The 14,939-nt window shown below is 43.6% G+C and overlaps 1 protein-coding gene across 3 annotated transcripts in view; it reads left to right on the forward strand.

Annotated features, from left to right (window-relative positions):
• The window catches only part of epb41l3b (erythrocyte membrane protein band 4.1-like 3b), a 52,692-nt gene that overhangs the window by 35,950 nt on the left and 1,803 nt on the right, over positions 1-14,939 (forward strand). For 2 of the 3 annotated variants that reach the window (XM_069685376.1, XM_069685377.1), the window contains 10 exons: positions 302-337; positions 2,010-2,198; positions 2,868-2,930; positions 3,736-4,413; positions 5,233-5,265; positions 6,564-6,641; positions 8,178-8,261; positions 9,917-10,015; positions 11,732-11,812; positions 12,196-12,311. In XM_069685376.1, coding sequence (XP_069541477.1) covers positions 302-337; positions 2,010-2,198; positions 2,868-2,930; positions 3,736-4,413; positions 5,233-5,265; positions 6,564-6,641; positions 8,178-8,261; positions 9,917-10,015; positions 11,732-11,812; positions 12,196-12,306 — 1,452 coding nt within the window. In that variant the 3' untranslated portion in view covers positions 12,307-12,311. Of the gene's footprint in view, positions 1-301; positions 338-765; positions 832-2,009; positions 2,199-2,867; positions 2,931-3,735; positions 4,414-5,232; positions 5,266-6,563; positions 6,642-8,177; positions 8,262-9,916; positions 10,016-11,731; positions 11,813-12,195; positions 12,312-14,939 lie in introns of all 3 variants that reach the window. The other variant, XM_069685375.1, reaches the window with a different exon arrangement.

Consider the following 14,939-nt stretch of genomic DNA (forward strand, 5'->3'; position numbering starts at 1 on the left):
AAAATGTTCAATCTATTGGGTCATCATTAGAGAGAGACACCACCTTCAAAACTTTGAATGCAGAGTATCAATTCATTTGCTTGACAGGTCTGCAACACCTAGTTACAGTTGCCAGGGTTTAGAAGAGGCTCAATTTCTGCTAGAATATTCTCTGTTTCCTGATTCCAACCACCTTCTTTACCTTCTGTCATCTTGCCGCTCCTTGTTGTTGCTCACTTTTTCTCCCCTTCACCTGATTTTTCTGTGTCTCCTTAAAATGACTCCTCACACTCTCTGTCCTCTCCTCTTTGCTCGCCGTCAGTCGGAAGCGGATGACGACTCTGAGATGCGGACTCAGGTACACTGGGCTCGCTTTGTGGCCCTGCTCAGTGCATCACAGCACCACCACCACCGCCATCCGATGCACTGAGCCTTTCAGACATCCCCCATCAGTCACTTTGTGCCGTCTTTCCACTGTGGCTTGCTTGCTACTGCTTTTGCTGACATGCTCGCGATCACACACACACACACACACACACACCACACAGCTGACCGACCAATCACTCTTGCCTGATTTCACTTCACAGACTGCTGCTCTAAAGCGTCGCTGCTTCTTTACAGCTCGTTTCTCAAGTGTCTTTGTATGTAAATGGGAAAGTCATGTTCATATTTCCTTTCGTATTGCTGCTACCAAAGGGACAGATTAATCCGTTTTCTAAGCTCCTAACAACAATTAGATAAAGAACAGTGTAACTACAGTTCCTCTCCCCTCTTTTGTCTCTACAGTATAGTTTCATAAGACGAGTAAAAGGGGAGAACGTTTTTATCAAGCACAGTAATCTGATGCTAGAGGTTGGTAAGAAGACGATGCATGTCTGAAATACGCATGCAGGTGGTTTTGACATAAAGAATTCTAACAGAACAGAAACCGCTAACCTACCTGTAGCTCTGCCAGTGTTGGATACAGTGTGATTTTTCAGTTGTTTTGGTTTTATCTAACATTTTTCTTGCCGTGAGCATCCACATTAAAGTTGTAATCTCGAATATCTCAGTTTCGTTCTCTGTAGCGGCACCTATGGCGATAAACGGTAATTGCAGGAGCACACTTCCCAGCTATCCAGACAGTGTTACATGTGTGACGTCCACGGTTGGCTCCGGTTGTAACTTTTAGACTGTTTGCCTTCATCTGAGCGTCGAATTTGTTTCACTTATTGTTGAAGTTGTATCTGTAGTCATCCATCTTTTCTTTGTTTGTTCAGCCATAGTAGATTACTGTTTACTCGCAACACTTACAGAGACCGGAAAAGCAGCCGCTTAGCTCCGCCTACCCTCTCTGGCAGACCAACCACTGCTGGGTGATGGAAAACACGTCACTAACTGGGCGCTGCTTGTGATTTTTATTCGGCGAAGGTCGCCACAGACACCCAGTCTGTAATACTGTAAATGCAAAGGCTTTCATCAGTGGGCCATAGGCTCAGTCACCATTGTGTTACCTCATTCCGCGATAGATAGAGAATTAACAGACATTTATTTAAATGAAAGTCTTCGAGATTATTACTTTAACTCTTGTGAGAAGAAAAGCAACAGAAATAAATCAGCGTTAGTCGAGGCTTCTAATAAGACTTGGGAATGTTTTGCTCACCTTAACCAGAAAACTAAATATCTGAATTATGCATGATTTTCTTTAATTTTCATTAAATTAAGCGATTCCTAAATGCTGCCTTGGCATTTAAGTACAAGCTGCTGCTCTTTCAGTTGCAGCTGCCGTGTTGGTTGACTTTGTGTTGCTGTTTGTTGCACAGGTAGCCTGCACAGCCTCTTAAACAGGCCTGTGAGCATACAGAATGAAGCGTATAATGCAGTCGATTTAGGTCTCCGACCTTTAAGAGCTGCATTTATGCTTCACATTGTGTTTTTGGGTCAGTCATTGGATATGCAAGCTACCGTTGCGTACATAAAGCATGACCGTCGTTCCCTCCGCGCCGCTCCCGGCCTCATCTCCTTGTGTCATGGTTGACCGGCTACTGTAGGACACCTCGCCCCCGGAGGAGCTGGTCAAGCACCAGACCAACATCAGCGAACTGAAGCGCTCCTTCCTGGAGACGGGCGACAGCATGCCGGGCTTGACGGAGTGGGAGAAGAGACTCTCCTCGTCCCCTGCGCGCTCACCCAGAGCGGATGAAGCGCCGATGATAGAGCCGCTGCTGGAACCGCTGGATGTAAGCTGCAGTCCACAGCAGACTGAGTGACGAGTGTGTGAGGCATGACATCACAGGGGAGATTTTAGTATGAACAAAGACATCAATCGGCAAAGTGTTTGTGTTATGAGTGCAGTAAATTTTATCTTCATAATGTGGCTAGAGCTTAATTTTAACATCTAAATGTGTCCGGTGAATTATATTCTACATCCAAATGGCTCTAGTGCATATTAATGGAGACTATGTGTATCTTTATGAGGCAACTTAATGTGCAAAGTCATTCAGAGTTAGTGCACGAGTAACTGCGTCTCTCTTTGCCTCTGTCACCTTTACGGCTTCACTATATCTCATCAGCAGCTGATTAACATATTAATTTGTCTCTGCCGAGAATGAAGCGGTCGTTCATCAGTAATACGATTGTTGTGCTCCGTGACATTACGTGCCTGAATTAGGAGCAGTTTTTTTCTTCACTTCTGTTGTGCAACATAATCTGATGAACTCACGCGGGACAAATGAGCGGCACTAATGAAGTCTCTGAGGACTAATCACTGACATCAAACGCGTCTGAAGCCGATTCTCTGGAGGAGCTTTGGGATCTGGATTGTGTCCACAAGAGCTCAAACTGGAAACGTCCTTTAACGTGGCTTTATCCGTCTGTGTGACTCTGTTTTTTCTTGTCTTTCCCTTCAGACTGAGGATGAGCAGCCTGCCGGAGAGGAGACAAAAGAGGAGATGGACACTAAAGTCACTGAGGTAAACTTCTTCTTACAGTGTTTTTCATGTGTTTTGTGACTCTGTGTTTGTGTCTTCGTAGCTCTGTGGGTATCTTACTCCTACATGTACAATTTCTCTACTTTACTTCCTTTATCTCCCCTTGTTCTTATCTCTTTAAAATCCTCATTGAAACTTAAAATATCCTTTGTTGTCCAGTTTTCTATTAATCTCACTGCGGAGGGGTAGGTGTCGGACGAGGTGACTAACTTTGCGCTGCCAAAACAGCCTTTTTTCTATATTTTCCACAGCGGAGATTCACAGCGAGCGATATGTTTGAATGTTAAAGAAAGAAAGTTTAAAAACACTTCATGTACAGGACAAGATCAGCAAGAGATCAGAGGTACTGCTTTGTCCACAGGGGGCGCCAAAATCAACACAAACCGAAAGTTCCTCACAGGAGCTTTTAACAAAAAGTGTCTCCTCACATGCTTAGTCGGCATGCTGCGCTACAATTAGCATGAGTTTAGGTCTGTGGAGCAGTTCCTCGAAGAAAAGTGCAACTTTTATGGACTTTAAATTACTCACTGTAAGAAAAGAAGCCAAAAGTTAAGGCTTTACTCTTTAATTCATCATCATATAAGACATAATACTACATATATGTAGAGGAGCTAGCTTAAAAACGTCCCCCAAACCATCTTTGTTGAGTTACTTATGGAGCTCAGTCTGTGTGTGTTTGTGTCACATCTGGATATCTCTCGAGCTTATTCTCACCCTCTTGGCCGTGTGATGCCGTCTGTCTATTAACTTGAAAGATGCATGTCCAATAAGCCGAGTGTCTCCCCAGGCGGCAGGATATCTGGTGAAATACGTGGTGGATAGTCTGGTAACAGATGCGGGCACCTCCTCTGGGCCTCACGGGATTAGTCTGTCGACCACTATGGACGACGATGTCTTCATGGACGGGACCCTCAGGGAGGTGGAGGAGAAAACCCCGGACTCCCACGAGGAGGTGTCGGAGAGGTCGATGGGGAAGGTCAGCCCCGGCGCTGTCAGACAGGAAGTGTCCCAGGCAATCATTGGCAAGAAAGGGACGCTCATTATCCTGAAAGAGGCGGAGGACGGCGACGACATAGAGGGCGAAGAGAGGAGTGGGGAGGATGAAAAAGAGGAGCCTGGAGAGAATGGAACTTCTAAAGAGGGAGAAGACGCCTCTGTTGTCAAAGAAGTTACAGCAGTCAAATCGCCAAGTCCGAAGGTTGAGATAAAAACTGATGACGTGACTCAGATTAAAGGGATTGACTCCCCTAAAAAGGCCATGGCATCCTGGATATCTGAGGAGGTGACGACCAAGGCTTCAGAGGTCATCAGTGTAATAACAGAGGAAGTAATACAGATAAAGACGTCTGACGCTCTGCAGCAGAAACCTGAGATCTTCACCTTCCAAGAAGTCCAAATGGAGCCGATAAAGCCCGACCTGAATCACGTCACAGTCTCTGAGTCTTCAGCTACGTCTTTAGCAGTGGTACTGTATGACTACTAAAAACAACAACCCAGTTTTGGCTGCCTCCCTCTACATCTCCACCACCCCATTGCCTTCCCTCCAACCGCAGCCAAACCAGTCTAACAAGAGTGTAATGGAGCGCTGTGCATGGCTAACGTTCCCTTAACACCCAGCGTTTACTCTCACACTCGCCAAACCGCCTGTTTCTGTTGCAATCAAACCTGCTGCTTCTTTTTTAAACAAACAGTTTCACTTTTTAAGTTTGTTGACAGCTCAGAAAAAACCCGCCTTGCCTTGGCAGCTGGCTCCCACAGCTGATAAGGGAAGAATCGGGGGCTCTGGCAGGCTCCTGTTTGTTTTTCTATCGTTTTGCTCAGCTGCTCCATGCCTTTACTTTCAGCTCCGTTATCAGCTCCCTGAAAGCGGTGACTTCATAGCCCTGGCTCAGTGCCACCGCTGCAGCTTTTCCCCACCTCATGCTCCAAAATCCCCCCTCTGCCTCTGTAACGAGTCAGGAAAAACAATTGTATGGGTCTACCTAAAAAGAGATTTCGCTGCTCTCACGGAGCGGTTTTCTCAAAGGGAGATTAGTGGAAATTTGCTGCTGGTGAATTTCAGCGGTTTGAGCTTTTAGGATTTGTTAAACTTGGCATTAGATTTAACGAGCTATATGATGGTATTCCATACAATCTATATAATATTTACTTTTCAGAGCTTTCATTTTTTTCCACCCTTTCTCTGTCTTCTCTTTTTGCCTGTCGTTCTCTTGTTCTCTCTCGTGTGACTTTTGACTCTTTTCCCCCTCTCTTCTTGTGTCCGTCCATCCTTCTGTCCCATCAGTCCACGCTGGGATGGGTTTCCTCCTCTCAAAAGGTGATCTCTGGTCCTCACACATGTTAAAGGGGCCATATCTTTTAAACAGATATTGTCATATTATGATGGGTTTCACATTATGTTTATTGTTCACTGTGAAAAAGTGAAAACTGCGTGAAACCATGTTTTTCCAGAATGACATGTTTAATTAGGTAGCCTCTGAAATCAGAACAGCTGCAGGTGTCTACGTAGACCAGGGGTCTCCAACCTTTACTCATCTGAGAGCCACTTCTAAGTGGCCAAGAGCTACTTGCATTACATCGCTGTTATTGCTGGTGGCGCCCCATGTTGGTTCTTTAGTCGACTGAAACGTTGGGACCACAGATGAGGCACACACATTTGTCCTTCACATTCGTGAATAAAAACTTGCTTTCCCACTCCCCGTCATTATTGTAGCTAAACAGGCTAACAGCACCAAACTCCTCAACTAGCGTACAGCAGGACTGACCCGACCTGTCGACGGAGGTTGCTGCACTATTGCTGTGATTGTTTAGGTTCAGATGTTGACAAACTTCAAGCATCACCGTTTTTTGTTGAAAGCTGATAGGCCTATTCTATTATTTTGTATTGGAGGGGGCGGGACATCTGTGTATTTGGTTGATTGAAGTGGGAAGAGATTTTCAAGGTGCATTTATCGTCTGTGAACCTCTTGGCAAGCTTCTTAAATCCAGGCTGCGAACTACCTGTTGGAGACCCCTGACTTAGAACCTTGCTTTCTCTGAAGTCAACCAATCGTCATTCACCGTCATTCACCTCAGGCTGCCTTCTTGCAGGAGCTTGTAGTCAAGTCAAGATTTCAACTTACCATTTAGATACCTCCTGGCGATTCTGGCTTGAACATCTAAGGCTGAATAACCGATCCTAGAGCAGCCATGTTTTCTACAACTTTGGAGTGACAGTGCAGTGCGGTCACTCTAAATACTGTCAGCCAATCGGGGCTAAGGTCTAACCTTTGAATGGCAAAATGGCTTGTTCGTTTCAGGAGGAAGGAGAGGCTCCGAAAAATAATTAAATCAAAATTAAAACGAAAACAAACTTTACCACAAGATTCAAAAACACTTGAATGTGAAAAAATGTATTGCATGGCTAAAATATGTCCCCCTTAAAGTCTAACCCTGTCATGGGTTTGTGCATACCGTGTATAAATGTATCTGGTTGTACAAATGAAAGTCTTAAAGATGTATAACACGCATATTTCAGGTTTGGTGTGAAACTTTCCCTGTATTGAGTGGATTCTTTTTTTTTAACATGATGAAGCAAAAACACACAACCCCTAATGTCACAATTATCATTCACAGACTTCACCTGAACCCGAGGAGACAGCGGTGGTTGCCAAGGAGACAGAGGCAGCGGCAGCTGAGTCGACAGGGCCAACGGTGAATATCCAGACCTCAGAGGCCGCAAAGGCAGAGCCGGTGCACGCTACGGCGGAGCTCACAGACAAAACAGTGTCGGCAGAGCCTGTAGAGGGGGAGATAGATGATGTAGATGTGATACAAGAAGACAGTGAAGGCAGTGCTTTAAGAGATCCAGCAGCTGTTAGTGGTATCCAAAGCTTTTCTCCATCTTTAGAGCAAACTGAACTTTGTGCATCTGTTGTTGAGGCAGAAAAACAGCCGTTAGTAACAGGGTTAGAAGATGATGAAAGCCTGTCTGGCAGCAGCGCTCTGTCAGAGTCTGCAAGCTTAGCAGCAGGGAAGGAAAATGAGGAAGCAATAGACGAGGAGGGAGAGGATGCAGATGTGAAGGAGGAGGCGACAAAAGACAAAACTGATGGTTTCAGATTCACCGTTGCTCCTGCTTACATCAGAGATTGTGAAAACGAAGAGAAGCTGGAGGAACACAGAGAAGGGGGAGCAGCAGCGACATGTTCAGAGGATGTGGAAGAGGAATTAGCAGGCTTTGAAAAGGAGCCAGAGGAGAGAGAGCTGACAGAGGTAGACGGCAAGAGAGTCCAGTTCTCCGATGAAGTGCAGTACTTCGAGGAGCAAGAGGTTTCTAAAGAGTTAGAAGATAGTATTGAGGAGGTGGATGAAGACGGAGATGAAAGTTCACCTGCAGAAGATGAAGGACAAAAGAAACCTTTGCCCTTTGAAAAAGAGAGATACCACTATGCACAGGAGGACAGCTCAGAAGAGGAAGAGGAGACCGATGAAAAGAAGGAAGAGCTGGAGAAGGAGGAGTTCGATGAGGAAGAGCTGACAGAAGACAGTGTTGACGAAAAGGCTTCAGACACGAGAGAAGATGTTACGGCTGCAGAAGAAGAAATAGTCCCAACTGAAAAAGGAGAAAAAGACGAAGAAGACCAGAAGCCCGGCCCACAGGAAGTGACTCTGTCTGCCTGTCTTACCTCAGACGACCCGCTCACCCATCCACCCTCAACTCCGTCTCAGCTGGAGGTAACCCTGCGTCGGCTCCACTGGCCTCAGCCCCGCTGCTGTATCCTCACCTCCACTCTCCCCTCCTGCCGACACAATCTGCCACTAATAATCAGGGGCGACACACGACCTAAAGCATGGAGATACGTCTCAACATCTTAACGTCACAGTTTGTTGCTGTGCAGATCAGGGGATCAGTTTCTGGTGCACATGCTTAATCAAAACCTTGTGATTTGTATCCTCTCCTTCACTGGGTCAGGGACTCTAATGCATGACTGCATGCTGGTTTAAAGATTTAAGTCCTCCATTGGCAGTCTCCGGCTTAGTTTATTAGCATGCGGCGTTTATTTGTCAACTTGATTTCATGTTCTAAAGTGCAGAGCTATTAAAAGAACAAAGGCGTCCAGTTAACACTTAATAGCGAACACCTACAGCAATTTGTTTCAGATGTGACAGCTGACAGATGGTTTTAGTTCTGCTCTTCTTCCTCTGCTGGCCTTTTATTTGTGTTCATTTTGTCTGTCCGTCCTTTAGAGTCCTGATGCCGGTGAAGTGGGAACCAAAGAGATGCCTGTGGTCCACACAGAGACAAAAACCATCACTTATGAGTCTGCAGAGGTACATTTTTACCTTCAATTTGATTGTGATATTACGTCTCTAATTTACCTAAAAACACGCCCTTTAAAGCTGCATTAATTTATATTGGCAGTAGAAACAAGCTGTAGCCCAACACTGAAATATCACCTGTTATGTTGATATGTGCAACATGCTATCAATAACAATTTATTTACACATGCATTGGATATGAAGCAACATTTGCATTATTAAGAATGTTGTTTGTGTCAACCTGATCAAAGCAACTACAACATTCACTCTCCTTTTAGCTCTGTTATGCTCTGCATTACCGCTTTGTTGCACCTTCTACTGCCTTCTCTTTCATGCTAAGAAGATAGTGAACACTGGGGATTTTTTTAGTGCAAAAAAAAAAGATGATGAGTAAGACCCAGAATGTTATTGTTGCAGGCGGTAGAACCAAAACAACGAGCTAAAAGAGGCTACACCGAGGAGACAGGCGGAGTTGGGTGATAGTTGTTTGTATTCGCTGATACAACTTCTGTAACATAAACATTTTTATATAAACATCAGGTCAAATAACTACTTAACTGCTTTATATGTCGTGTGAAGGGGGTATTATGCTAATGTAAAGCTTCATATTTCACTCTGTCATACCTGTGGAGTAGCTTAGCATCATTTACAGTTACAAAAAACTCCTCATTCTTCTCACACTGGTGCTCTGTGCAGTCATTCAGCCTCTGCCTGACACCACTCAGTCAGCTCTGTCCCTTAAAGAAACCCCACCCCGACAAGCCCGCTTTCCTCTGATTGGCCAGCTCTCCGAAGCCTGCTGAGGCTGCATTTGGTGATGTCACAAAGTGCAGCGTGTAGAAAAAACTGTGTGAAACCTCGGGTTCACAGCAGCCTGGGGATTACTCCAACATACTTTACCTACAGATTTGAAACGTCCAACTTTAGTCTGGACATCCAACATTGCAACATTATATATACGTGTTAAAATGTGAAACAGCATAATACCTCCCCTTTAAGTTAATGGGTTTTTTATATAGCCATAGGGGAAATTGTTATATTACTGTATTTAGAGATAGACCCAACATGAATCCACCATGAGCAGTACTTAGCCACATTAGGCAACAGGCAAAAACCTCGAGCAGAACCAAGCTTTTGTTGATGGGACCCTTTTAGCTTGTTGTTTTTTGGTTTTGGGTTTGCTCCCAAACTCCTCTATCAAGCCCATTTTCATGTGTATCAGAGATCTGATAAAGCCACCGTATGCTACCTGACCAGCACCAAACATCTGAGCCAGTGAGCGACCGGCTGGTGGAGGTAACGAGCTTTTAGCGACCAAACTAGACAGATTTGTTTTCTCAAGAGTTTAAGAGGATAAGGCTTAAAAAAGAGTCAATACTGGATTTAAAATGTTCAGATAGCCACAACTCTAATTGCTGCTGGTGCTGTGTGTCACTTAGATGTGTAAATATACAACCGTTCTTTAACCACGACTGCAGCTTTGATGTTTTCAGCTTGTTAAAGATTTCCTCTGCCCACAAGTGGCCACAAAAATCAATTATTGCAGCTTTACGGCTACTGCTGATAAGTGCTGAATAATTGGAACTCTGTTGAAGCGGGTTGTTTACTTTTGTAAGAGTCTAAACATAAAATGTCATTTCTAAATGTTGTGTCTTGCTTCTCAACAGGTTGACACTAACGGTGATGTAGACCCCGGGGTGTTGCTGAGTGCTCAGACTATCACCTCTGAAACCACCAGCACCACAACAACCACACACATCACAAAGGTCAGAGTTCATCTGTTTTCCTTTAAGCAGGACTGCAGCCAGTGTGTGTCTGCTTTAGCCTTTTATGCTGTAGAAATTAAAACAAAAGAAATAACTTAAGAGCGGGGAAAGGAAGCGTATTTATTCTTGTTGTAGAGGGAAATGCGTCATTACACACTCCAGGCCCGGGGAAGTAGAAAAACACAGTCACATTTATTTAAGATGTTGTATAAATGATGGTATTGTATAAGTTTAATCTGCTTCAGTTTGATCAGTCTGATTAGCACTAAAGCTAAGAGGCAATAGATGTGAATCCAGCTTCGTCCTGTTTGTTGTACTGATGTTAAGATTTCAGTTACACAGTACATTTGATTTTTATTAAGGGTTCAACCAACCACAATTTCTGTTACAGATTATTCTCGCTGTAAATCATTTGGCCAGAAAATATGTAAAATAATAATCCCCTTTACAAATTGTTCTACAACTTTAAATAATCATCTTTAGACCGTCCAACAGTCCAAAACCCAAAGATCTGAATTTACCGAAAAGAAAAGACGACAGAAATATTCACATTTGAGTCGCTGGAAACAACGAATGTTTTAGTTTTTAAAGGTTTCTAAATAATTTGACTCAATCAACTACTGTAAAATTTGGTGTATAAGACGCACTTTTAATGCATTTTTTTCATCATCAGTGCGACCAATATACCAGTATAAAATGCAGAGAGAGGTATGTTATTGTGTTATGGTATTTTACCCAGACATGCGCCATCATGAACACCAGTGCAGCCGCCGTCCTCACAACAATCACCGTTAGCGTAGGCCGAGCTCGACTAATGCACCGTTAGCTATAGGGCTGGGTATTGATAAGGATTTCTTAATTCGATTCGGTTAGGGGTATTTCAGTGAGAATATCAATGCACCTCTAACCTGGTGCATTATGAAAATGTTTAATGTTTACAATAAGAAGTTACATCATGCACTTTTTATTTAACGTGACAAGCAGCAGTCAACACAATATTAACAACTTTATGAATCAGACAGCTTATGAACCTTTTCCAGTGTCAGATTTTTAGTCTGAACATCTGGCTCACGGTTTTGATTAAACGAACTGGGCTTCAACTTGCGCAAGATTTGGCCCCGAGATCTCATAACGCGAAGATCTCATTACGGAAAAAGGCATACTGTACAACACGCCGAAAATACACTCGTGGCCAAAGCCGACGCCAACAGAGAGAAACAGACATCAAAGCTAATTTCCATAGTAGACGCCATAGTAGGTGCGGTAAACGAGTCCAGGCATGTCTCCCTCACTGCTGTGTTTTTCGGCTGAGTCGTGCTGCGTTCAGGTGCGCTCAGAAACTTGACCTTTTTTACACATATTTTTAAAGCTCGATCTCGGGATTTATTAATCAATATTGGGTCATTTAAATGAGAATATTCAAATCGGAAAAATCGATTTTTTTAAACCCAGCCCTAATTAGCTAGCAGGATTACAGCCTCGACATGGGAAAACAGATGGTAGGCTGTAATTTGTGTTTTAAAAGTGTTTCAAATGAAATAGTGTTGAAATAACTTGTACACACGTTTTTATTAATAAATGGCTATGGCCTTTTTTCCCTCTGGAATACCCCCCAAAACAGACTGCGACTTATATTCCAGGTTTAACGGTACTTGTTGTATCATTGTTGGAGGTCATTTTCATATTTAAGTCGTCCCTTTGCTCTCTGTGGTCCAGACGGTAAAAGGTGGAATATCAGAGACAAGAATCGAGAAGAGGATCGTCATCACCGGAGACGCAGACATCGACCATGATGAGGTCTCTTAGATTAGTTCTGTTTGCATTGTGTTTTTCATTAATTTAACCCTATCCGCATTATTTTTTTCTTTGCCTGTAAAGTCAACATTATGATTTGAGCTATGACCATGAAAAACCTTTAGATGCTTTTTGACCCCTCAGGGCCTTAACTTGTACTTTGCAAGCATGAAGCAGCCACATGATGTACTGTAGAGTGGCTTAGCATTTAACATTTAAAACATTATTAACTCATTACTTTAACAAATACTGGACGTTTGACAAATGTAACTAAAATCCCTGTTGGCATATTGACTCACAATCCAACATCCCCGCTCCCTCCCTGCCTTCTCCGTTTTCTGTCTCCCCCTGGTGACCCCTCCTGGCACCGCACCCCCCGTATGTAGGCTCTGGCTCAGGCCATAAAGGAGGCTAAAGAACAGCATCCTGACATGTCAGTGACCAAAGTAGTGGTACATAAAGAGACAGAGATCACGCCAGAGGAGGGGGAGGACTGACCCAGGTAAGACAATGAGGTCCCAGTCCTGGTCCCGGCTCTGTCCGTTGTAGTCTAGTCTGGTCTGGTTTTGATTTGGTTGGACTGGCCTTTTTTCAAGCTGGTCTTCATTCTTGGGCATGCTGCTTTCCCATCAGCACTTCTTCTCACCGGTACAGACAGCGCAGCTTCTGTAGCACTCACAGCTAATGCATCATGCTGTTGTCATTCCAGCTCCACCCCCCCCCTGCAGGGAAAAGGTCGGCCGATGCGTGTGTGCGCACAGACCGGATATTATAGTCTCAGCTCGTAATGACAAGGCTTAAAAACCTTTACACTAATGCTCCTGGCAGTCTCATGCAACCTGCTGTAATGTGCCTGCAACACTGCCCCCTGCTGGGAAAAAAACAGAATCCAATTTAATTAGAGAGAGCTGCTGTGTGTACAGTACATGCAACACAGAGTTCTCTCTCCTGTGTGTCAACAATTGGTTTGTAACTTCATTAAAATTGTTACAAACCAATCTTGCTTCATAAACAACCAAATATGGGGGGAAACAAGTCATGTTGTACGTGCATGTCGTGCAATATACTGCTAAGCATTCCCCTCACAATGTGTAGTCTACATTGTGCGGCCTCACAAAGAGCACCAGCAGCGCTGAGCGATTATATACCTGCTAAACCGGCTTCCAAGAGTCTGCGGCCGCAAACGTATTGACTGAAACCAGATCTTAAGTGAACACAGACGTGCTCCCCAACTCTGTTGTAACATGAAGATCATGCACAATAACTGCAGAGCTTCTTTATATTATAAACTATACAAATAATATGTGCAAACAAGGATTATATTTGCAGAAAACAACGCATGCTAGATTTGTTTTGCACAGAGGATGCAAATATACACGCAGCATTGCTTTTAAACTACACTGTTGAAATACAACAGATGTTTTTATTACTAAAGAGTTGTAGGATGCACTTGTTCAATGAAAGACAGGAGACATCCAGTATTCCCAATCCATACAGAAAACATCATCTTAAGTTCAAAATCTAACTTGTATAGTGGACCAGGTAGGCCGTTTTAAAATGCGTTCCTTTAATCTATTTCAGTCGTGAATTTTACATCTAAGATTAAAAGCAGATTAATCATGATTACCAACAATATTCTGCAAATAAAAGGTCATAAAATTAAGTACACATTTGCTGTAGTGCGACCGTGTTTGCATTAGTGTCAGTGTGACTCAATAAGCAAGAAAAGCACAAGTCAGAACAGACTAACGGGGGCGAATCTGAAGTGTTTAAACTGTATTTCCAGGACGCTCCTTGCGGTTAGACTCTCACTGTTTGTGTTGAGGTAAAAAATAGGTCAGCAGTCCTCGTGGCAGTGTTTGCACAAACTTCACAAATGCACCCATTTGTGTTTGGGCTTGCCTGCTGTCAGTGTTCTGAGGATTATTTCAGGTGCAGAGCTGCGTCAGAGAGCCTCTCATTCCACCCCAAACAGCATGTCCTTATAAACCCGCCACCTTTTCGCCCCTCTCTAGAAACTGGAATTGTCCAGTTGGTTTTAATTCACCTTTTGGCTCGGCAGCTCGTTACTTCACTCGCTTTTTGATGAGAGGATCCCAAAGCGCAGGGTTTGGGATGAGCCAGCGTGCATGTGTGTACTTGCGTGACTCACCAGATGGGAATGCTTGGCTTTGTTTCTGCGGCCTTGCCCCTCAGTCCTGTTTGTGTGTGAGTGTGCTGTCTAATATCTGTGTGTCAGACCAGCTGTGTTTCTGAGTAGCAGTATTATTAACATGATACTGAATGTTTTTACTCTGCTGTTTTGGATGCTTGTCTTTATCTACCATAGATACACACAGAGTGTTTGGGCAACACAGGGACAGAATGTTCTTCAGCATCAGAACAAGGGTCTAATTGAAATGCAGACCAATGTCAATCCTTCAAAATAAAAGTGCTTCAAGCTTAAAACATGTCGCACAGCTCTTCTCCAGCATGTCACGTTTCACTCACCAGAGTGAAACCGCCATCTTGCCGTCATCAGTTCGGTGTCTTGAGGTTGTTTCTGAAATTAACCAATCTTCTTGCTCTAGCTTGTTGTCAAGTCGTTGTCAGGATTTCAAATTACCCTTCCGATACCTCCTGGCGATTCTGGCTCGTACATTTAAGGGCGAATAACCGATCCTGGAGCGGCCATGTTTTCTTCAACTTCGGAGTGACAGCGCAGTGCGGCCGCTCCCCCACGTGGGATCGCACACGTGGGGGAGGGGCTACGCGGTCACTCCAAATACTGTCAGCCAATCGTGGCTAAGGTCTGACCTTTGAATGGCAAAAAGGCTTGTTCGTTTCAGGAGGAAGGAGAGGCTCCGAAAAATAATGAAATTACAATATGTGTACAATTTTTAAAACGAAACAACGTGATTCAAAAACACATTAAAGTAACAGAAACTTGATTTCATATCTAAAATATTTCCCCTTTAACATCTTAAACAAAACTATTAAGAAAATATTATTTCTCTTAGTTTGAAATATGAAACACTGTAAATACTAAACAAATGCATTCTTTTAGTCTTATTGTGTACTTCAATGATGATTCAATAATTTTTAATTATTATTCCAAAGAATGGTGCATTGAGTATAAAGTTGTGCTCAT

This window comes from Semicossyphus pulcher, unplaced genomic scaffold (assembly GCF_022749685.1).
Source record: "Semicossyphus pulcher isolate SPU_LCO1_2020_fin unplaced genomic scaffold, fSemPul1.0.p SCAF_7, whole genome shotgun sequence".
Classification (NCBI taxonomy): Eukaryota; Metazoa; Chordata; class Actinopteri; order Labriformes; family Labridae; genus Semicossyphus; species Semicossyphus pulcher.